Source organism: Carcharodon carcharias, chromosome 9, assembly GCF_017639515.1.
Source record: "Carcharodon carcharias isolate sCarCar2 chromosome 9, sCarCar2.pri, whole genome shotgun sequence".
Classification (NCBI taxonomy): Eukaryota; Metazoa; Chordata; class Chondrichthyes; order Lamniformes; family Lamnidae; genus Carcharodon; species Carcharodon carcharias.
The window spans coordinates 109,370,510-109,393,931 of record NC_054475.1 but is presented as its reverse complement, the minus strand read 5'-3'; the positions used below and the strand labels follow the sequence as shown (position 1 = coordinate 109,393,931).

Below are 23,422 nucleotides of genomic sequence, written 5' to 3'. Positions count from 1 at the left end.
TCTGCAGTTTTTATTGCAAGCTTAAAGGCATTAAAGTGTGTGAAATCAATAAATTATCTGGTGAAGCCAAAGTGCCAAGTCTGATAAAAAATTAAATTGAATAGAGTGGAAGTACTTAATTTCATTCATTTTATATCCAAATACCTTAAAAAATGAATGCTATTTATGCACATATCAAACATAAAATTTCATTTTGGCGAGTAACCTGCCGTTATACCTGAGATCTCTGTGCAGCATTGACTTTTTCACCTACAATGAAGATATTCCACCATTCTGCAATCCAATCCATTGTTTTATGCAGGGAAATACTACAAGGCCCTTTCAATAAGATGTAACATAAATGTTACTCTAGCAAGAGACGTACTTGCTATTCAGTAACATTTCTCTGTGGTTTCCCTGGATCTTCTGATAAAGTGACGGTGGCTGATTGGAAGAACGCTCAGAAAATTTAACTCCCTGATATCTAAGTTGGCTCTGTTTGATGGAGACACTGAGCAGCTGGGAGTGTTTTATTCCACAGTGCTGCTATTTTTCACCTTAATGATGACAAACACATTCACCAAAATTCAAGCACCATAGCACACCTGGAAATGATACGATGAAGCTCTGCTGTATATGAAATTCTATTCTACGGTACAAAACATCTTGACATGTAATTGCCTGACAATATTATTTTAAATAATCATTCTATATTGCAATTCTTTCAATTTGATTAAATATATCTAATCAGGCTTGTGCTTGCCCATGATTGATACAACCAAGATTTCCTACATTACAACAGTGACTGAAGCTCTAAAGTACTTCAATGGCTATGAAATATATTGGGATGTCTTGAGGTTATGATAGGTGCTATATAAATGCAGATTCTTTCTTTTTCTTTAACTAAGATTATGGCGCAACTGAAATGCATCAGGGAAATTTCTATTGTGAGTATCTTAAGAATGATATGACTCAGCAACATTTTTATTAATGCACTCTTTTAGTAGGGTTCAAATTTACCATATGACGTGATATTGAGCCACATGAGTCTCCCAATTCCCCATTTAATCCTGATATGTTTTGAATTAGGAAATCTCAGCTGGGACAACAAAGAGAAAAGCTACGATTAGTATTCAGGTTCCTGAGAGGAGAAAAAACAAATCAACTGGACCTCATGTGAATTCTTATGCAATGACAGGTGACAGCAATATACATGATTAGTATTTGGACAAGTGCAGGATCACGTTTGGCTGATATGTCTCCATAGCGGAATGGCCCCACCACCCAGATTTGCAGAGGGAGAATGGTCACTTGTGCAGTACAGGACTTTCAGCATCCATGAAACTGCATCCCATCATCATGAAAGAGGAATGTTTATTTTTTTGGGGTTTGGCTTCAGAGGCACCAGTCACCCTCTAGTTGTTCACTCAAGAAAATAATCGTAGGAACAATTCTTCTGAGACTGACCTTATTCTCAGTCGATATCCGCTCACAGATACTTTCAATAGAAGACACTGGATAACTGCAGGAGTACAATTCTGGTCAATTTCTCACTAGCTCAGGAACACTGAGGCCAACTGTTGCTGCCATCTTGACTGAGACCAAACAGCTCAGCACTGGAACCAGGCACTTTCGATTTGGGCGCCTCAACCATTCACCACCTATATATCTGGGCAATATAGTCAAAGAATGTTCTCTTTAAATTTTTAACATTTTACATTTTGTGGATAGTATATTTAAATCACAATGTGTATGATAGTTTTACATAGTTTCAGATTCTACTTTACATAACTTCGCAAATACCTTGGCTTCGAGGAACAGCCATTGAGATACTCAAAGGGTTCATATCAAAGGGTATTTATTCTCATACATAGACACATTGGCCTGAATTGCCACTGCCATCTCCACAAACCCACCTCGGGAGAAACAGTCTTGAACTGCCGGATGTTCATTCTGGGGGGCTAGTGTGTACTGGAGTCAGGTCTGCCACCCCTGGAAACAGTGTGGAGAGAGCCACAGGGACAGCCAAGTGCCGAAGTGAGATGTTTAAAGGCCCGTCTCAGTACTCTGGTACCTCATCCCACTTGTAAAAAAAGCAGATAGGCTCTCTGGCCCTCACCCCCATATATTCCCCTTGCCCTTCTATAGCTCTAATGTCCCTCCAACTCCATGCCAAAATATGCTCTGCTACCCACTACCCATGGTCTCTTTTAGCCCCTGTGCCAACTTAGTACCAACTCATGCCAGCAATGTTCCCCACCAACCACTACTTGCCCTTATATCTTCCATGCCAACTCACTCAGTATCCACCATGGGCAGACCTCAGGAGCCATGCTGGAGGTGAAATAAAATTAAGTTCTAAGTATCTATTACAGACTTCACTATATTAAAAACACTCTCATTGATAAAAGCACATTCAATATATTTAAATCCCTTCAAGTACTTAATCCCTTTATAAAAAAACATATTTGTATTCATAGCCCCACATGAAAGACAGTCAATCCCTTTATAACCACTTGGAGCTGTCAATCAGACGGCAAACTTACAAGATTCCCACCGTGATAATGAAAGGTTATGGGAGTAGTCAAGCGCCAATGATAACCCACAGGCTTATGCTTTCAAACAGCCATTGAAATTGCAAGCACCGATTTTGATCAACTCATAGAGTCGTAGTAGGCTGTTTTTATTTTCAAAATTTAAAGAATAGGGGATTTAAATAACTTAACAGCTTGACAATTCCACAGACCATGTCTACATTTTTCACACATTTACATCTTGTCTTAACAACCTTAAGCCACATACACTGGGAAACAGACCTCTCCAGCAGAAATGGATTCTACTTGAACTCAGCACTAAGTGCAAATGGCTCTGTTGGGTTTGGGATTCATATATATGAGAATCACACCCTTCCCCCCATGCTCCCCCACCCCCGCAACATCACCACACCTCTCTGGTGGAACTAGACTCTGTCGGAAATCGGAAATAAGGGCAGGACTCCCAGGTTCAGGGCTCTGACACCATTTTGTCTAGGTCACAGAGCCCTTCTGTCTCCCCCAAAATTCAGGCCACTGTGGGCTATCTGTCCACTTACATGGCTGTGCTTTCTTGGTTACACCTCTCCTCCTTTCTACCTTGCATTCCTCCCTCTATTCCTCAAATCTAACTCTGAAGGACCAGGAAGATTTTGCCCAATGTCTATGGCACTCATGTTCTGACCTCCATAATTGAGACCAGAACAGGGCTCTGTTTTCTTCAAAGCTGCAATTTCAACTATTTGCCCTTTCAGAAATTTTTGTTTAATAATTAATAAGTAACTCTTAGGGTAGCATCGATTCTGATGGTCTGGCTTTCATGCTTCTCCAGAGTCCAGTACTGGAGTACACAGAGAAAAGATCGCAGACAGCCACCTGTTCCTCAAAAAGTACTGGTTGGAATTTACTGCCTTAAGTGAATTGATAGGAAGAATCACATTACTTAGCAAACAGCTGATGGTTATAGCTGCTTACTATGAAAATTGTAAAGGCACATGAGAACTTAAATCCAAACTAATCATTTGATTTTGAAGGACAATCAAGGAATATTGCTGATTTCATGGACTCCATACAAAACTTACAGTTCTAAGCACAACCACCTTGATGGTTCAAAGGCCAGAATGCAAGCTTCATTGTGAACCTGACATTGAAGTCTAATTGCCTGTTTTACATTGTACTGCACATTAGGAAGCACTGCTGCACATATGGTCAACTCTAAAGAGACAAACGTCATCGCATGTTGCATGTGGTGATATCCTTGAAGAAAAAAAAATAGCCTGGCAATGAACTCAGGGGCTATCATGCAGTGTGTCTAAATCCATACTGGCATGAATGCTAACCCCGGAGCAGCATATTTTCATGCTGGTTTGAGATTGGCACCTGCAATTTCCAGGCTTTGGGCTGCCAAGTTTGTGCTGCAGTTCATTCTATTGCCAGATTCATATAAAGGGAATTAACAAGCCTAGTTTTACACATTGCCCCCAGCAAAAACTTATCCAGCTTGTCAGTTTTCTCGTCTCAAGCATTAGCCTAAATTGCATGCACGTCCCAAAGTCATATTAGTCTACAAATCATTGCTGGTAACATAAGTAGGCAAACATTCAATGCATTCATTAGTCATCCCACTATGCCTCTATTTTAATGGGAGTATTAGCCAACTTAACATAACTGATCGTTTGTGTTAAATTGTCAATGGAGAAATATCCTACAATTGTGTAATGTCTTCATCCACAGCAACTGTAATTTTTAAGAATATATGAAAAACAAATGCACTTGGTAACATGTCTCAGAGCGGCATTGTAAAATTCCAAGATTTCCAATGGAAGTTTGCCTTGTAGCAAGTTACCATTAGCTGCCCAGCCTCATTTCATACAAGATACGTCAAATCCAACAACTGCTGCAAGCAGAAGCTGTATGTCGCCTCAATTGCTAAGCTGATAAAGACGATGTGTGACTAAGCCATACAATGTGATGGGGTAAGAATTGTTTCAGCAGCATCTGGAGAAATTCTTCCCTCCAGAAGGATCTAGGTTCAATTTTGGGCCTGAGTAGAGTTTGCACATCTCAGTTGAGTTGGCAATTACAGCTGCAATTAGCTGCCTAACTTAAAAGGGGAATTCTACCAAGATTCCTTCTCTTGATCCCTATCCAGTGAACTTACTGTTAAATACATGTATTAAATCAGGGTTAAAATAGGATTTAGTTAATCGGCCATGCAGCCCTGGTTAATACTCTGCCTACACTGTTTAGGCAATTTGAATGCAATGCTAGGGATGACTAGTCTCCAAGGAACTATGACACTAACATGAGTCAGCAGAGGAAAGGAAATTGGCAAAAACAAGACAAGAGAAACATTATTCTATGGTTTCCTAAATTTGTGGAACTACGCATTGAATATCCATTATTAGATAGGTATAACTCAATCCACAGGGTGAATTTTACAGCACTAATTTTTAATTGAGTGCCGACTTACATTGGAGAACTGTTTCTGCTTTGAGCAGTTCTTTTCAACCAACCTCTTTATAGCTGCTTTTATATTGTGCTTAGTTGGGTTCTCAATGTAGAGTAGTGCGCTACAGTTGGAACTCGAGAGTAAACTTGTTGAATTCACTAAGGCTGATAACTGGGAGGATAATTTTTTGACAGATCTTGCTGGAAGCCGGTCTTAATGAATCTGACAAGAATACTTGAGGTTGTTGCTGGTGGTGCTAAAGAGAAAAATGTCACACATGCATATGTATCTGTAGAGAGTATCCTATTTCACTGAATCCTGCTTATTACTTCATTCTATTTTGTACAGACGCAGTGCTGCACTGTCAGGGTGCCACTTTTTTCAATGAGACGTTAAACAAGGCCCAGTCTAGCATAAAAAAAATCCCATGTCACTAATCAAAGAAGAGAAAGGATGATATCCCTAGTGTGCTGGTCAATCTTTATCCTTCAACCAACATTCTAAACACATGCTCTGGCCATTTATTTTATTACTGTCTGTGGGCTTGCTTAGGCTTCCCATATTACAACAGCGACTACACTTCAGAAGTACTTCACTGTGAGGCATTTTGGATTGTCCCTAGGATATGAAAAGTGCAATACGTATGGGGAAAAAAAGATGCATTAATGTCCTTTCATTGCCAACTTTGATCCTACATTGCTCGTTTTAGCTTGTTGTTGCACTGAAAATAATAAAAAAAAATTACTTGCAGCAGTCATTGAAAAAAATTGAACTGTCAATATTCAGGAACTGGCACAGAGAACTTTGTGCTTTAGGTGGAACTGACTGTCTCCAATTTGGCACTGCAATTTACTGTGCAGTTTTTGATTATTAATGTTACTTGTTACATTTCTCTAAGGGTGTTGACGACTAGTGTGGTCTTTCTCCCTGATTACTGCAAAATAACAGAGAGACCTCCACCATGAGCGTGCAAACAAATTGAAGAGCTTTCAAAATTAGAGATATAATCAGGCATTACAACTCATCTACAAAGCAGCCAACAATCTGGATCAAATGTCACATTAGTACGCTGTGCTAAAACCTGAACATAGAATCTTAAGTAATTTTTCAAATTAAATAAAATTAATCAACATTCTAACTCCTTTTCATCTTGAGCCCCTATCAATTATTTAGTAAAGTAGCTGAACAAGACTTACATCGATATAGCACCTTACTGCTTCTTGAGGATGTTTCAAAGCCCTTCATGAACAATAATTAACTTCTGAAGTGTTGTCATTGTTTTTAATGGAGGGATATTCAAAAGAAGCCAGGTAATTCAGTCAACTAGGGAACATATTCAGTCCCTCAAAACAAATTGTCACCACTCTTGGAAAAAAGGACTTTGAAGGATGGAACAACTGAAAATGGAGAGAAAAAATAAGTTTTTGAAAAGCTGGATATTTACAGGTTATTTGTTAAGTATAATTCTAGGGAAGTTTAATGGACAAGAAAAATGACACAACTGTAACTGCAGTTCTCAGAAACCATTAGTTCACCTTGAAGATGTTCTGCCCAAATTCAGTCAGCTGGAGAATGTAATGCCTGATAGTTTTCTCCAATTGTTTTGATGGAGTTATCCGTAATGACCATTATCACTGCAAAAAGTGAAACGCTATTGTGAACACTAACAGACTGACAAAATTATTGAAATGTGTTCATCTTAGTGAAGGCTGTCATTTATAAACGTATATCTACTTCAACTTAATTCTGATCTCTATTCTATATTTTAGATCTGGTATTTCCCATAAAATAAAGGAGAGGAAAATGTTCAAGTGATGGTGTAAAACCACTCCTTTTGTATAATCTAATATGCTCTGCTGTATTACCCAAGCAAAAGCCGGTTTTATTCTTGCACTTAGAGGAAGACTTGTGTCACTCACATACTTTTACATTTAGACAAGGCAGCCAGTCTCTGCAGTTGCACTGGACTCAGAGAGAGCAACTCCCTTGGACCAACTCCTACGTTTAAATAACTCATGCTGCCAATTCCAACTTGGGCTTTCTTATATTTCTTTATTAGAGTTGAGGAGAGAAATCTGCAAGTACCTTAAGAGTTGAGATGAACTTCCAAACATAAATCTGCAACATTACTAAGACCGCCTATTTTCACCTCTATAACATTATCTAACTCCACCCTCAGTTTGTCTGCTGCTGAAGCCCTCCTCCATGTCTTCCTTACCTCTGGAGTTAACTATTCACACACCTGGCCAGCCTCCCACATTCTATCCTCTGTAAACCAGAGATCATCTAAAACTCTGTTGCTTGTGTCCTTACTTGCCCCAAGTCCAGTTCACCCATCACTCCTGGGCTCGCTGCCCAACATTGCCTCCCAGTTCAGCAATGTCTCAATTTTAAAATACTCACTTTTGTTTTCAAATCTTTCCATGGCCTTCCACCTCCATAATTCTGTAATATTCTCTGGCCCTACATTCCTCCAAGATACCAACACTCCTCCAATTCTGGCTTCTTGAGCATTTCCAATTTTAATCAATTCACTAGTGGCAACTGTGCCTTCAGCTACCAAAGCCCTTAGCTCTGAATTCCCTCCCTAAACATCTTCCCTTCTCATCCTCTTGAAGACAATGCCCAAAACCTGTCTTATTTCCCCTTATATCATGTGGCTTATGTCAAAAACAGTCCTCTGGGTCATTTAGCTACACTAAAGGTGTTATTGTTCCACTAGATTATAAATGGTCTTCCCAGGATGGAATTCAGTCCAGATAAATCGCTGGTTTAGTTACAGCTCTGCACTAAGATAGCTGGTTGTACAATTGGCTTACATTTCCCCAAGCTAAGGACAGGGATAAAATAGGCAAGGTTCTTAGCCAACATCCCAGCGACCCCCATGCTGGAAAGTGTATTTGTGTTGTCGTTTAAAGCAATTTATATCTGCCATCCTGCCACTACACATAAACAATATCCTCTTATCTAGGATTCCCTCATTTACACAGGCTTCATGCAGAAAGTAATGGAGGCTGTTGAATGGTAGCTCAGCAAGTGTAGGAAACAAACAGCGTGAATTAGTCCATCACAGGTGGACAAATAATGGATAAAAATCCAAGTCAGTGCACCTTAAATATTTTTCTCCTTGTATGAAATTTCTGTGACTTCCTGGATTCTTCCTAAGCATACCATTTAAAATCAGCTCTAATCATGGCTCAGTGAGTTTATCCAGTGGCTAAAATCAATCCTGTGCTGAGTTAGCTAATCTCAGTTGGTACTAAAATTAGCTCCATTTCCCAGGGTCATGCAGTACAAAAATCATCCTGGGTCCATGCTCCTCAGTGACATGCAACAACTATTTGTGGGAGTGTATTTGTATGGGTATTGGGCGAAGACAGAAATAGGCACTGATATAATGCACTACAATTGAATATCTGTCTAGTGCCCCGTGTCAAAGTTCATACAAAAACAGTGGTCAATTGAGCAAAGTTTCAGATATTTACTGATGCTAATGAAATCCTGTTCCCAACAACAAATTCATTATTTTCAGGGGAGAAAACTGCCATGGAGAAGAGTAGGAAATGAGCTGGTTTAAAGAACGAAAACACAACACCCCCATCATAAACCTTAAATTCGAAACACCAAAAATTCTGCTCATGTGTTAGTATAATGCGAAAAAAGTTTAATGAAGAAATGAGTTTTGCACAGAAGACATTAAATGCGTGTAAAATATACAAAATGAAGTATACAGGCCATACCAAAAATACAGAAAATGTATAAATACCAAAATGAATTTTAATTTAAATGAAGGAAATGGTACGACGACCACTAAAATTGAAATGGAGCTGTTTTACACTACATTGCACTTATTCTTATCAGATTAAATTCTTCAATTTAACTATTGCTTTTAATAAGTACAACTGCAAATTGCTTCATTGAAATCACAATATTAAAATCAACAAACACAAGCACGCAAAATGATTGTTGCACATTTCACATAACATTGCAAGTGCGCAGTCAAACTTTATTATTACAAACTCACAGAAACCAACCAAATAGTCTGACTATGCCTCATTTGTGGCAATTATCTATGCTGACCAAAATTTTTAAAAATTGCAAATTTAAAAAATATATGTATTGTGCTCTCTACGTGAAGGCTGGATCATGCTAACCTGTGTGTTCCACACACAACTGTCGCCCTTGAGCTCCTTGCCAAAGTGGCCACTCCTCATATACAGCGGCAAGATATTCAACAGTAAGAGATTATCAGAACCAGGCTTAACTGCCTTCAACTAAAGTGCACACATGTACACTTTATCCTTGGAGTCAGTAAATACCAATCAAACCAAGCCAATTGTTCCCGTTCTCAGCCCAGAAGCAATAAGATCAATTGCTGCACGCTTTGTGTAACCTCTCCTCCAGAACACATACGCACTGAGATCAGAGACTGCAACTCAGTGGCAGAGGCTGCCGATTAAACCCAGGATCTTCCAAGTATGTATAAATTACCAAGAGCATTGGTGGGAACTGACTGATGTAAACAGGGATTTTCTTGAAAACAAGTGAGTTTGTAACAATGAAGTTCCACTACAGTCAATTAATTGGCATGGCATGTTGCAATATCAAGAACATTAGCCCATACTGAACAGCTTCTTTCAAAATAAACAAGCACTACCTAGTGTGTTTAGGTTTAATAATAGGATTGGTTCCCTCTTCCGGCCATTTGAATGGCAATTTGAGGTGCACCAAAATGGGAGTCAGTCACTCTGTTCTACTTCAACATTGGTACTTAAAAGAGAGGTTGTACTTATTGTATAATCTTATTGTATAAAAAAACATAACATTTCTGTAAACAAAAGCAAAGATAAAATGACCTGAGCAAATAATGTTTGCCAGCTCTGAAAGAACATTTCTTGTGGAATCTACACACCTTTCTGCTCCATTTGATTTATTGCATGTGTTGTGCTTATTTGATTTAGTGTTACAGATAAAGCATCTGTGGTACTATAGAACTATAGAGTACCATAGAAAGAAGTAATCCATGGAACCTGCAAATGGCATTCAGGACTTAACCGTGGGATTATTAAGAATCATAAAACAAATCTGTGCTGCTGCTCTCACCTATCATTTTTCAATCTGTGGTGATGAATCAAAAGAAAAACAGCTTACTTGAAATGCAATGGATGCCCGGTATTAACTGTAAATATAGTAACAATAAGACTTCAAGCTGGCCAACAGCCACAAGTGGATCTCATAGAGTACCATCAATAATGACACGACCATAGTTACCAAAGATGAGAAGGGCACAGGTCTATCACTATTAAATCACACCTTTTATTGTTAATTACAGGCTAGTTTCTTCCTCACTGTGTTAAGTAGGAGGTATAGTTCAATAAATGTGTTAAAAGTCAAACAAACATTTTTTGGAAAGGTAAAATTACAACATTTTCATTGACTTGATTAAATATATGTATGGCATTCTTGATATTAAAGTGCACGCATCTCTTAACTGCTTTCTACTACAAATACCAAAACAGAGGATCAATTTAAGGGAAGCCAGAGCAAAATATCTGGGAAGCTCCCCCCTCCCCACAACCCCCATAAACATTACCAACAAATTATTTTCTCTCTAAGTGTGGGCAGCTTAACCTATGTTCCAAAAAAAAGACATTTTCTGGACAACCATGTGTCGCTTTAGTGGGCATACAGATGCACACAGCTGAGGAGTGGCTGGTTGTCTGCACCAGTTCAATTGCACGTTCCGTGAAAGCAGGTTACTGCCTTGTTTACTGTTCAGCCAATCCTCAGGAAAACCACAATCTAATCTTTCAAGAAGGTAGATATACTGACTCCTAGTGGTTTAATAAATAGAGAGTTTGAAATCCCAACAACTTTGCAAAACAATTCAGAATGGGGAGAGGAGGCAGTTTAAAATTTGCATGGATTGAACAGAGCCACAGAACCAATCATTGATCCAAATGAAATGTTTATTAACACCAGGAAACAAACATTGATAGATGAACAGGCTCCAACTCATTGAAATATAATTCCTGGAGCTAAATTATTTTGTGAATTAGAGCTAAGTTGCTCAGAGAACTAACCCTATCTTACTGTGTTTTTCTCCATTTTTTTTGTGATTGATAACACAGATTACTGACCTAAATGCTAGACAAAAACAAAAGCTACTCACAGGCAACGTACGTGAGACAAACAGTACATGCAATTGTCCTCCAAGCAGTTGAATAATTAATTGAGTCGCAAAGCCGGTAGCTGTTTGGCTCCAGCTACGGTTCCGTTTGCCTACCAGAGTTAAACAGGTCTCAAAGGAACACAGCACAGTAAAGAATAATGGAGATTCAGCGAGCTACATTAAACAGACATTACAATGTTCAATAGTACACACTGTTCTGCCACCCGTTTCATTTGAAACATTTGTATATCATTTTGAGGACTTTTGTTGCCATTAAGGTTTGTAAGTACATCCTCCCCAAACATGTCTGTCAATCAACATGCTTTTGAAAGCACCTGTATCAGCATTGTTCTTTCCCCTCGGTACTTCTTAACACTTTTGGTGCATGTCCATTTTCTTTACATTTTTAATCTTTCTTGCCCCTCCACCATTCTGCTATAAAATTTATATTTACCCTTAGACTCCTATTTTTTCACAAATGTGTTATTGTGTTAAAAGTATTAAGTGATGGCACAAGAAAAATGAGAATGTATTTTTCAATTGTAACCCGGGGGCTGGCTCTGTAAACTCAATATCAATTTCTTAAGACACAGAAGATACATAGTATGCCTGCTGCCTAAGTAATTCAACAAGCATGTTCAACACTTTAAAAATAGACAATCAATTTAAGCAGCCAGGGTCCAGCATGCACGGTGATAGAGAAGTCACATTTAGATGTATCAAAACTTGAATAATCATGCTGTTGCAATTCTGACATTCCAAGCTTTGAGCTTGAGAATTTCACTCATTCTACTGAACAGAATTGAGAAGCACCTCTTTCCCATCCTCCCTGGAGACTCCCAAATTAAAATTTACAGAACATTCCTTACAAAAGCATGTTTATTTAACAGAAAGGCAATGGTTGAGTCACAGCAGTTTATTACAAGTTCTTTTTAAAATATATTACTGTCTTTGTTCTTCGGTATAATGGGGTACTGTTTTGCTGTGTAATGTGTGGTCTGTTCCTCCCTTCCTTACTGCTGGTGCCAACGTCTCTGAACAGAAACCAAAAGATCGATTTTGTACAGCCTCACATTGCACCTGCACTACGCATCTCAGGGTTCCTGTGCTTGCTACTCCACAGTATACTCGCAGTGCCCTTCTCTTCACAACTGCTGCAGCTTTCTGTACACTCAGGAAGAACTACAGTGCCACCTAGAGACCATATTGTTGAAACAACAACTCAGCAATCACCACCAGCTAAATGCCACTTCATTCTAATTTCTCTCTCCAACATTGATGAATCACAAGCTGTTTACATTTCAATGCCTCAGCCATGCATGACCATTCAAGGCTTTTAATCTTCAAGACAAGATCTCTGTGTGAGGGCCAGTTAGAATCTCTGCATTACCTGTCTGGTGTGGATTGGCCCTGCAGTCTTGAAGCCTCCCTGACAACTGCATTCTGATACGCTGTAGGGGTCAGAGCTGCTCGAGGAACACTTGGACAGGGAGTCGCAGCCCACCACAAAAGTGTTATCCAGTGGTAACTCTTGGATGACATGGTGTTTCTTCACTGGCACTGGAGTCTCTGGCTTGATTTGAAAGGAGGGCTGTGGGGAGGCTGACTTGTAGTGTTTTCCTAGATCCGGACTATCAGGTTTAAAAGTGGTAGGCGTTGTGCCCCAGTTGTACTTCCCCATAGTCTGATCCTCCAATTCCACCGGAAGGTCCAAGGTACCATTGATGTGTTCGTGGGCCGGGTCATCTGGTTTGGACTCCTCAATTGTAACAAAATTTAGAAGAAGGTTCTTCGGAGACCTCTTCTTCTTTCGTTTCTTTTTCTTAATCTGTCTGTTTTCCTGATTAGGAGAAACCCACTCCCCACTCTGTTTCCCCTTCTGCACTGTTTTATGCCTTGGCGTATGACGGCAGCGTACCAAAGCAGTCACAAAAATGACAAGAATGACAGTCATGGTCCCAGCTATGATGGCAATAACAATCTTAATATAATCATTGGTCTGTGGAGTCATCTGACTGTCTCCAACATTCTTATCCAAAGGAGTCTCCATGCTCTTCCGTACCAGCTCTTGGACATAGGTGAAATTATTGATGGTTTCATTCAGAAACAAATGTACAAGTGCCATGGCATGCAAGGATTCAGGTTGTCCCAAATCAATGACCTTCACCACTAGTCTGTACAAACCATGGTCTGCTGTAGTCACCTTTTCTTGCAAAGTTATATTGCCAGTCATTGGATCAATGGAAAACAGTTCTCTGGAATTCCCGCTGACTATACTGTAGCGAAGCTCTGCATTCATCCCTGTATCATTGTCTATTGCAAAAACTTTCCCCACTACAGAGCCAGGGTTAGCGGAAGTAGAGACCAGTTCATACGAAAAATTAGATGGAGGATATACAAACACTGGACTATTATCATTTACATCAACAACATTTATAGTCACCCTGGCCACTGAAGAACGTTGAGGCCTACCTCCATCCACAGCCATGACTTGAAACGTGTAGGAACTTTGCTGCTCCCTGTCAAATGTAATATTGGGCTTGATGACCCCACTGGAGGGGTCAATTATGAAGTAGCCTTTATCATTCAAAATGGAAAGGCTAACAGCTGCATTACCTCCTGCATCTGCATCTGTAACAGTGATAAGTCCAACTGTTCCATACATGGGCAGGTTTTCAGGCACGTAGAAATTGTACTCACTGTGTGTGAAAGAAGGGCTGTTGTCATTTTGATCCAACACAGTCACAACCACAGTAGCATTGCTCTGAATAGAAGGCCTTCCTCCATCCCTGGCCAGTACTGTAAAGACATAGCGGTCTTGCTTCTCCCGGTCTAATCTCCTCATAGCTGACAGAATGCCAGTTCTCCGATCTACACTGAAGATGGATGGGGCATTGGGACCCAGGAGGTAAGTGATCTCTGCATTTTTCCCACTGTCCGCGTCAGTGGCACTGATTTTTGTTAACTGTGTACCAGGGGTGTTATTTTCAGGGATTGACAGGCCAATTACAGGCTGATTAAAAACAGGAGCGTTATCATTCTCGTCCTTCAGTTTAATCACCACAGTGGCTGATTGATTTAACGGTGGTTTGCCTGCATCGGAAGCCACTATCTTAATAGTATATTCTTTCGTGCTCTCATAGTCCAGCAAGGCTGCAGTTTCTAATAGGAACTGGCTTTCAAATACAGGCTTCAATCGATACGGGACATCGTGGTCAGTGAAGCAAGTGACTTTCCCATTTAAATCCGCATCTTCGTCTGTGACTGTGATCAACGCGATTTTAGTATTGAGCGGCGCATTTTCTGACAGCAAGACCGTACCATTTACAGGGTTAATAATGTACCTGGTGTCGATGGTTGGCACATTATCATTGACGTCGGTGATGTTAATAGTGACCACAGCTCTGGATGGGGTCGAGCTGCCGTCGCTGGCCAAGATAGTCAACTTGTGAACCGGGAACTCCTCCCGGTCTAGCGGCTGCCTGACGGTGATCAGGCCAGTGGCAGCGTCGACAGCGAAAAGCCGCTTGGCCAGGGCGGACACCTGGTTGCTGAAAGAGAAGCGGACGACGGCATTTGAGCCCAGGTCGGCGTCGGTGGCGTGCAGCTGGATGACCGAGGTGCCCACTGGCGCGTTCTCCGGGATGTGGACGTCGACTTCGCCCTCCTTGAAGACAGGGCGGTTGTCGTTGACATCAGTGACGGTGATCTGGAGGATGGCAGTGCTGGACCTGGGGGGAATTCCCCCATCCTCCACCTTGATCTTCATCACGTAGGTGTCCTTCTGCTCCCTGTCCAGGTTCTGCTGGACGATGAGCTGGGGCCACTTGTCGCCCTCGGGGGTCTCGATGATGTCCAGCCCGAAGACGTTCTGCCCCTTGAGCAGCTCGTAGTGCTGGATGCCGTTGATGCCCACGTCGGGGTCCAGGGCGGAGGGGATGGAGTACCGCGAGTTGACGGCGGTGTTCTCGGGGATGGAGATGTTGATGACGGTGGAGGGGAAGAGCGGAGCGTTGTCGTTGACATCCTCGATCAGAAAGCGCATCTTGACCAGCTGGAAGACCTCGTTGGGCAGGACGGCCACCTCCACCTCGTAGAAGCAGCGGCTGTCGCTGTAGATGTGGGCGCAGAGTTTCTCCCGGTCGATGCGGTGGGAGGTGGTGTAGAGCTCGCCGCTGCTGCCCTCCACCCGCAGCAGGGGGGCATCCCCCGTCTTGGAGACCAGCTTGAAGGTGAGGGGCAGCCCGGCCGCCGCCGCCGCTGTCAGGTTCAGGTCCCGCACCAAGTTGGCCACCAGCACATTGTCGGGCAGCTCCTCCCGCAGGGTGTAATCCCTCTCCTGCCCCAGAGCCGGGGCTGGCAGCAGCAGCAGCACCATCACCATCAGCAGCAGCAGCAGCAGGTACAAGGCAGCAGCTCTCACCACATCCATCTCCCCCTCTCTCTCTCTCTCTGTCTCTTTCTCCCTCCTCCACACACACACAACACTGCAGCTCCTCCAAAATTAAAACCACCAAACCACCGGCAACTTCTGCAAACAGGAAAAGAGAAGAGCAAAGAGAGAGAGAAAAAGAACTTAATTAAAAACTTGAACCTGAAATCTGCAATAATTACAAGTGCAATACATTTGGGGGGGGGGGGGGGGAGGAATACACATACACACACACTCGCAGCAGCATCCAGAAGCGGGGAAAATATGACAGGAATATTTCAAACACTTTTAACAGCGATTTGAGCGGATCGAGCTGCAAATGCAATACAGGTCCGTTTGCAATGATTGCAAGGCAATGCACTAGGAAATAAGGTTCTGCACACTTTTTTTTAAACGAAAAAAAATTAAAACAAGCAATTCTTTTTTCCCCTCCCCATTTCTTTTCACCTTCGCTTTCTCTTTGCAAAACGCTGGGATTTGAAAAATAGTCAAGTCAGTCGGCGGTGCGGATGGCGCTGTGTCTTGCAGAGTGCTGAAACATGCTCTGGGTGAAGTTGGCAGGAGGTCCTTTGCTCCTCAGCTTCTCCCTCTCTCTCGCTCTGCTGAGTTGGAGCTGCACGAACTCAGCTCTGGCTTTGCAGCCTGTCTCCGCTCCGCCGCAACTTGATAGCACCGCACCGCCTGAACGACGCCTGCCGCATCCACTCAGCAGCCGCTGCTTCCCCCCATCTCCACCCCCCACCACCTCCCACCGGCCTCTCCACTAACCAATCCATACTGCCTCCAGGCGGGACTCCCATATCCAAAACACCATTGGCTTACTCCGGCTCCCTGACGTTAAAGGGGAAGGAGGAGCCTGCCCTCCAGAGCAAGCCCAAGAAAGATTGGTCTTCAGAAAGCTTGGAACATGTTGGAAATAGCTAAACCGAGCCGTTTATACATGAATGGCACAGAAATGAAGTGCAAATGTACCTGCTTCAATGTCATTCTTGATCCAGATTTTGCAGCTCACTCAAATCCCCACATCCCCTCCCCACTTCCTTACTTCTTCACACACCCTTTATGCCTGCAATGCTGTAATACTCCTGCCCAGTTAGTACTTAACTGAGATGATCTGCTACACCTTGCTGGCTTTTTCTGTGCGTAGATTTTCTCTTTCTTTTACTGCATTAAATGCCCTTCTGTCTCTTACAGTTATGAGGAATGGCTTGTATCCAAAGTGTTAATTTATCTGTCTTCTTTACAGATGCTGACTGAACGGTTGTGTGTTTCCAGCACTTTTTTTCAGAACTGAAGTTCTTGTAATATTTTTAACCTGGATTTTATAATGCTTGGAACAATGTTTCCTCAGCATCTCCCATGTTTCTGTAATGCCAGCAAAGGAAGAAGAATGCACTACTAAAACAAAACGACTTTGCATTTATACAGTTTTTCATCTTCTCATGATGTTCTGAAGCATTTCACAGCCAATTAAGTATTTTTGAAGTGCAGTCACTGTAGTAATACACACAGCAGCCAATTTACACACAGTAAAGTAACAAGGAATGAAATAGATCATTTGTTTCAGTGATTTTAGTTGAGGGAAAAGTATTGACCAGAACAATGGCAGAAGCCCCCTGCTCCTTGAATAGGACCTCAGTTTAATATCTGGTTTGAAAGATGGCATCTCTGACAGTGCAGCCCTCCCCCTGTACTGTACTGGAGCATCAGCGCCAGTTAGGTGTTCAAATCTTTTAGTGGGCCTTAAAACCACATTCTTCTGATTCAGGAGAGAATGCTGATACTTTCCTAGGATTTTTAAGTGGACAGCTTTCATATTAGTCCATTGAATTACGTAGGACAAGGCTTAGAGCTTAGAACTATGTAATAAATATGTAGCACTATTTATTTAAAAAGCTATTACATTTTCTTTTTCGATCAGTTTTTGGTCAAATGCAATCCTACCACTATAAAACCATAGGATAGAGTCATTATTCAGCAGAAACAAAAGATAAATAATAAGTAATGCCATGCATTATGCATTAACTAAATAACACACCTCCTATGCCATATTATTGTTGATTTGTATTAGAAATTCAGAATAAGATGCTTTTCAGTTGAAGGGTGATTCCATTAGATCAGATTTCTCAAATGTTTTTCGTTGAAGGACCTCTTTTCAAATAGATTCATAATCACAGACCTTCCAATCTAAATTATGATGTTATATAATAAACACAATAGGAAGGTGCAGCATGTAAAGAGTGTGTTAATAATATGATATTGTATAAAATCTGTTAATTCTAATGCCACTAACATCAACAGTAAATTCTGCACTAATATGATCGAAAATATATGTTTTTGCACCCCCACCAAATGGTCTAGAATGCTGCAATACCCAATCTCACTCCAAAACTGGAGCATCGCAGAGACACACACACTGTCAACGATCAACTTTTTGGCACCCACCACCTGGCGATACTTACACCTCTCTCAGTGCTCATCCATGCACTCTCTTCTCCTTGATGAGACAGTCAGCCCAGTCTGTCCTGCACATGTGGCGGCTGCACTCCAATCCTGGCTTACATCAAGCCCCTCCTCCAGCTCTGCTCATTGCTTACTTGATCATGTCTTAACCATGGCACAAGCAGGAAGTAATTACAAATTGTACTGTTCCCAAGATGCAAAAGCGACAGAGCCTCCTTCTGCACTAAACAATTATAAATCACTTTATAATTAGTCCTATTTGAAAATAACTGTAGTGTGGCACGTTATTGTTATGGTCAGATGTCCCTCAGTCATTGTTGTAAAATATGTTCAGCAAAAGCCCAACAACATTATCAATCATTTTGTGAACTTCCTGCAGTGTCTTTACAGACCCTCAAAGGTCCACAGATCCATGTTTGTGAGCCTTTGGATTAGATTTTGAAGACTTTTAAAGTTTGTATTACCTCCATTAGAAAGTAAAACAAATATAATAATTATAATACACTGCTTTATTTATCGTAGATTGAGGGATGCATTACTGCCCTGTAAAATTTTATTTTAGTATTGAAACACCTTTATCAGAATATTATACAAAAGAAACAACGCACATATTATAATCTGCAATTGGCACCATGCTCAAAAGTCTAAACTACTGTCCATTTTAGAAGGAAATCATGTAAGAACACGGGAAAGCAAGGGATGAAAAGGGCCATTTTTTCCATTGTACAAACACTCCAACAGATTGTACAAAACACACAATGCAGTGGTCACTTGAAATTAATCACTCGTAAATTAAAATCTCTAAGAAGAGAAAATGCTAAAATATCCCTTAAAGGAATCAATACAATTCAATCTCAACCAGCCACATTTCAGAGGTAAAGTTGGTAGCTTAATTGGTCAAATCAAAACCATGGAACCTATCTTGGTCGAAACACGTATAGCATTCAAAGAAAATTATTCTTGAATTCGGAGTAGTGATCACTCATCAGACTCCTATCCAACTCTCCCAGTTCTCCATGAATTAAATACAGTTAAGCTGATTACATTTTCAACAGTAATAACCTGTCTGGTTTCACCTAATCCATTACCAGTGCTACAAAAGTGAAACAATCTACCGTTGCAGCATAAGGTCGTCACTGTTTTATAGAAATGTTTTCCAAAGCAGGCTACTTAATATGTCTTTAATTTTTACAGTGCTGCTTATTGCAGGAAAGAAGATGGGTGAGCAATTGAATTCATTAGCACCTGTTTTATGGCCACCAACTGTGCTCCAAAGAGTTCCATAATGACATCCATGGTATATATACTTACGGGGTGAGTTGTGCTGAAAACCATATTGGTGCGATCGTTAGCGAGAGTACAATGGAAGTCGAATGGAAGTTTGCAGAGCAGGGAGATCAGGACGTTAATCAGCCTATAACACTGATTTGGCACCTGCATTGCAGCAGAAAGGACTCTCCACATCCTGACTATAAGTACTATTTAACGGGATCATCAACTACTTATTGCTTAGTTGCTGATTGATTTCATCTGGCTTTTCTTACGATTGTATGAGTTTTAAGTGTTTTATATAGTTGTTTCAAGTTGCAAACCTCTACAGCAATTGGTGTGGTAGGCACTCAAGAATTATTTTACTGACTTCAAAGTTTCTATACAAACTAGATGCTCCTAAACATGGGTTCACTAGTTGGCTTTCCCCTTGGAATGCAGCATGACTTGGAAAATTACAAAGGCTACATAGAGAAGTTGTTGGAAAAGAGAGGCAGAGGAGTAGGGCTCTCAGCAGGAGGTCATATTTGCCCAAGGTTCAATGAGTAATTCTGTTACCTTAATTGTCTGCAATGGATGAAAAGGGCACAACCCAGCAAGGAGGTTCTCAGTGAAATCTGTCACCTGCTCAGCAAGGAGGTTCTCACTGAAATCTGTCACCCGTTGAAGTCACACCTGCAACTTCAGAGCAAGGCAAGGACTGGTTTACCAGTGTTTGCCAAGGTGACTGTAGTGATTAACTTTTATGCATCTGGTTTCTTCCAGACTAACGCTGGAGATACTTGCAGCATGTCACAGTTTGATACACACTGTTACATAAGATAATTCATTGAAGCTCTGTATTCCAAGAGAGCAGAATGTATCTAATTCTCTCTTGTCAGAGACAACCAGGCAGAGTGAGCACATGGCTTCACTATAATTGCACAAGGCATAGGGTGTCATTCATTGGTTGCACACACATTACTTTGCAAGCACCAATGTCAATTCTGCCCCTTCCCAGAATCAAAAGGGATTTCACTCTCTCAATATGCAGCTGATGTGTGACTAAAGGCAGCATATCTTGCAGACCAGTGCCCAGTTACCGAGCAGCAGTCATGATGCCTTCATTCTGAAGCAGTTGCCATGCAGCTGCATTTGACCCACCCTGACAAATCAAAGGGTGGCTATTGGCGACAAAGTCTTTTGACTGAAGGCAAAGCTGATTACTCTGGTGCCAAGCCACGTGGACAGCATGTATACAGTGAAAGCTATCTTGCTACATAAAATGGAATAGCACAGAGCATTGGGTGCTAAAACAATGCCTCCACTTTCTTGACCATTCTGGAAAACTCTGCATAACTCAGCAGAACAGATGTCAAGATTTATGATGGTTTCCTGTGTGAGGGGACAGCCCTTGTCACCAGATATACAGCAGCCAGCTGAGGACCAGGACCATAAGAGGAGGAGGCAACCTAAATAAGCCCTTTCTGCCAGTGCTATCCATGTGGAACTCATGCAAGTGCGATATAAATAACTACAATCTCAATTCCCCATTCAGAGAGGAAAGCAGGTTCTCCATGAAACAACTACTACACCTTCCCTCCTCTCTGTCGCTGACCATCATCACTTGGTCACAATGAAAAAGTAAAATCCATCACAAAATACATTTTCCAAACCAAATTTATTAATGAAATCATGTCACATTGCATTTAAAGGCAGCTAATCACGCCTTTAGTGTCTGTCTTCCCTGTGCCATTTCCTGTCCTACTGCTTCTCTGCAGTACCACCCTACTGGCTAAGTTGGAGGAGATTGCAGGTAGCTTTGGAAGACAACTTTAAGTGGCTCTGAACTAGAAGGCCCAACTACCAGCTGCACCTTCTTGGCAAGGGTAGCAGCTGCCTGGTTTTGCTGGCTCTGAGGAGTGACATGGTGGAAAGATAAATGTTGCATTCCTCAGAGAGGAGAGCAGGTTCTCCATGAAACAACTGCCACTCCCCTTGCCCACAGCAATCCTAGTAATCTGCTGGAGGATAAATTGCTGGGCTACTGTGACACTCTGTAAACCATCATGGCAGAGGTCCAAGCTGGCCTGGGAGCAAGTTGATCTTGCATGACATCAGTCTGAGCACTCCGATGTTGGGAAGCTGCTGCTTGTGCTGCAATAGAAGCTGCAGTGTCAGCTATTAGATACTGCATCATGCTTGGGTCTGGAGTTGATCACCACTTCCATGCTAGAAAGGATGGGTTCCAAGCTCTGCAGAGAGCTCAGTGCAATGTTGGTGCGGACTCCTCCACACTCCTCAACATTGACCACACACTTTTTGACAGGCTTCCAAATGCACCAAGTATATTATGTCCATACCCATCTCTACACCAGCCTGTTAAAATGTTCATCTGAATCCTCTGCAGCAGAATCTGTCTGCACACTCAACCTCTGGAAAGCTGGCACCTATGCTACCTTTGCTTGTGCCCTAACTGGGGTCGACTCATGCTTGGTGTCTCACCACATGCAGTTCCTGCCTCTAATCTATTCTCCAAGATATGTGCATAGCAATGTCTGAGCTGGAGGTTATGGTTTTGAAATCAAGTGACCATGCTGTGTCTTCATCATTGTTCTCTTCTAGGTGTCCCTCCACTGCCTGGCTAGGTTACATCTATTGGGAAAAGAAAAAGGCAGAAGGGTAAGGTTGTGCTGTAGGAGGGGAGGAAGTAAGAGATGCATTCTCACACCATCTGCATCTTATAATTCAGAAAAGAGTGTGGAATGAACAAGGACTAAGATGTGAGAAGGAGGATTATTTATGAGGATACAGCCATCTTTGATAGCTTTAGCCCCACCATTGGCAATGGCCTCAGCACTGGACATCACAATAATGGCCAGCACCATCTTCTCCATGAGAATTGGGAATGCAGATGTGCCTGTCCAAATGATGGTTAGCTTCTGCTGACTCCAGTTGTGCATCACCTTATCCTGTAAGAGAGAGGGAAGTGTGTCAGTGAGTGACCTGGAATCTATTTTGGCTTTCATGGTTGAATGGCTGGAAGTGAGTGCAAGCTGTGAAATGTGGATGTGAAGCTTTCAGCAGTGCTAAGTGTTTGAGGGTGAGGCAAAGATGAATGTTAGGTGTGAGTCATGATTTGTTAGTGATTGTTGAGAAGTGAGTGAAGGGCAAGTGTTGAATATATGATAGATGACCATAATATGGTAGAGTTTTACATTATGTTTGAAAGTGAGATAGTACAATTTGAAGCCAAAGTGTTAAATTTGAACAAAGGAAATTATGAAGTTATGAGGGGCAAATTGGCTGAGGTGGATTGGGAAAATACATTAAAAAGTTTGAGGCTACACAGGCAATGGATAGTCTTTAAAGAATTATTGCATTGTTTACAGCAATTATACATTCCTTCAAGGCACAAAAACCCAAGAAGAAAAGTCAGTCAACTGTGGCTAACAAAGGAAGTGAAGGATTGTATAAGATTAAAAGAAAAGGTTTATAAAGTTTCCAGGAATAGTAGTAAACCTGAGGATTGGGAGCATTTTAGAATATAGCAAAAGAGGACCAAGAAACTGATAAAGGGGGCATAGGACATGACTGTAAACTAGCAAAATCATACAAATGGATTGTAAAAGCTTCTACAGGTACGTAAAAAGGAAACATTTGGCTAAGACAAATGTGGGTCCATAACAGGCAGAGTAGAACAATTTATAATGGGGGAAAGAGAAATGGTAGAGAAGCTAAATGATTACTTTGCATCTGTTTTCATTGAGGGAGATACAAGAAATCTCCAATATTAGAGATCCAAGGGAATAGGGAGAATGAGAAATTGAAGGGAATCAGTATTAGTAAGAAGGTTGTATTGGAGAAATTAATGGGACTGAAGATTGATAAATCCCTGGGACCTGATATTCTACATCCCAGAGTGTTGAAGATGTAGCTATGGAGTTAGTGGATGCATTTGTGATAATCTTCCAAAATTCTTTAGATTCTGGAATGGTTACTGCGGATTGGAAGGTAGCAAATATCACCCCACTATTTAAGAAGGGAGGGAATTAAGAATTGGTTAATAGACAGAAAACTGAAGGCATAAGCGGGTCATTCTCGCAGTGGCAGGCTATGACTAGTGGGGTTCCGCAAGGATCACT

The 23,422-nt window shown here is 41.4% G+C and overlaps 1 protein-coding gene across 1 annotated transcript; it reads right to left on the bottom strand.

Moving 5' to 3' along the window:
* Nucleotides 1-8,605: 8,605 nt before the first annotated feature.
* pcdh11 (protocadherin 11) lies at nt 8,606-16,187 on the bottom strand. The gene is made up of 2 exons (XM_041195208.1): nt 16,014-16,187; nt 8,606-15,665 (listed from the first exon to the last, which is right to left on the bottom strand). The coding sequence occupies exon 2, from the start codon at nt 15,564-15,566 to the stop codon at nt 12,507-12,509; it is 3,060 nt and encodes a 1,019-aa protein (XP_041051142.1). The 5' UTR covers nt 15,567-15,665; nt 16,014-16,187; the 3' UTR covers nt 8,606-12,506.
* Nucleotides 16,188-23,422: the final 7,235 nt, after the last annotated feature.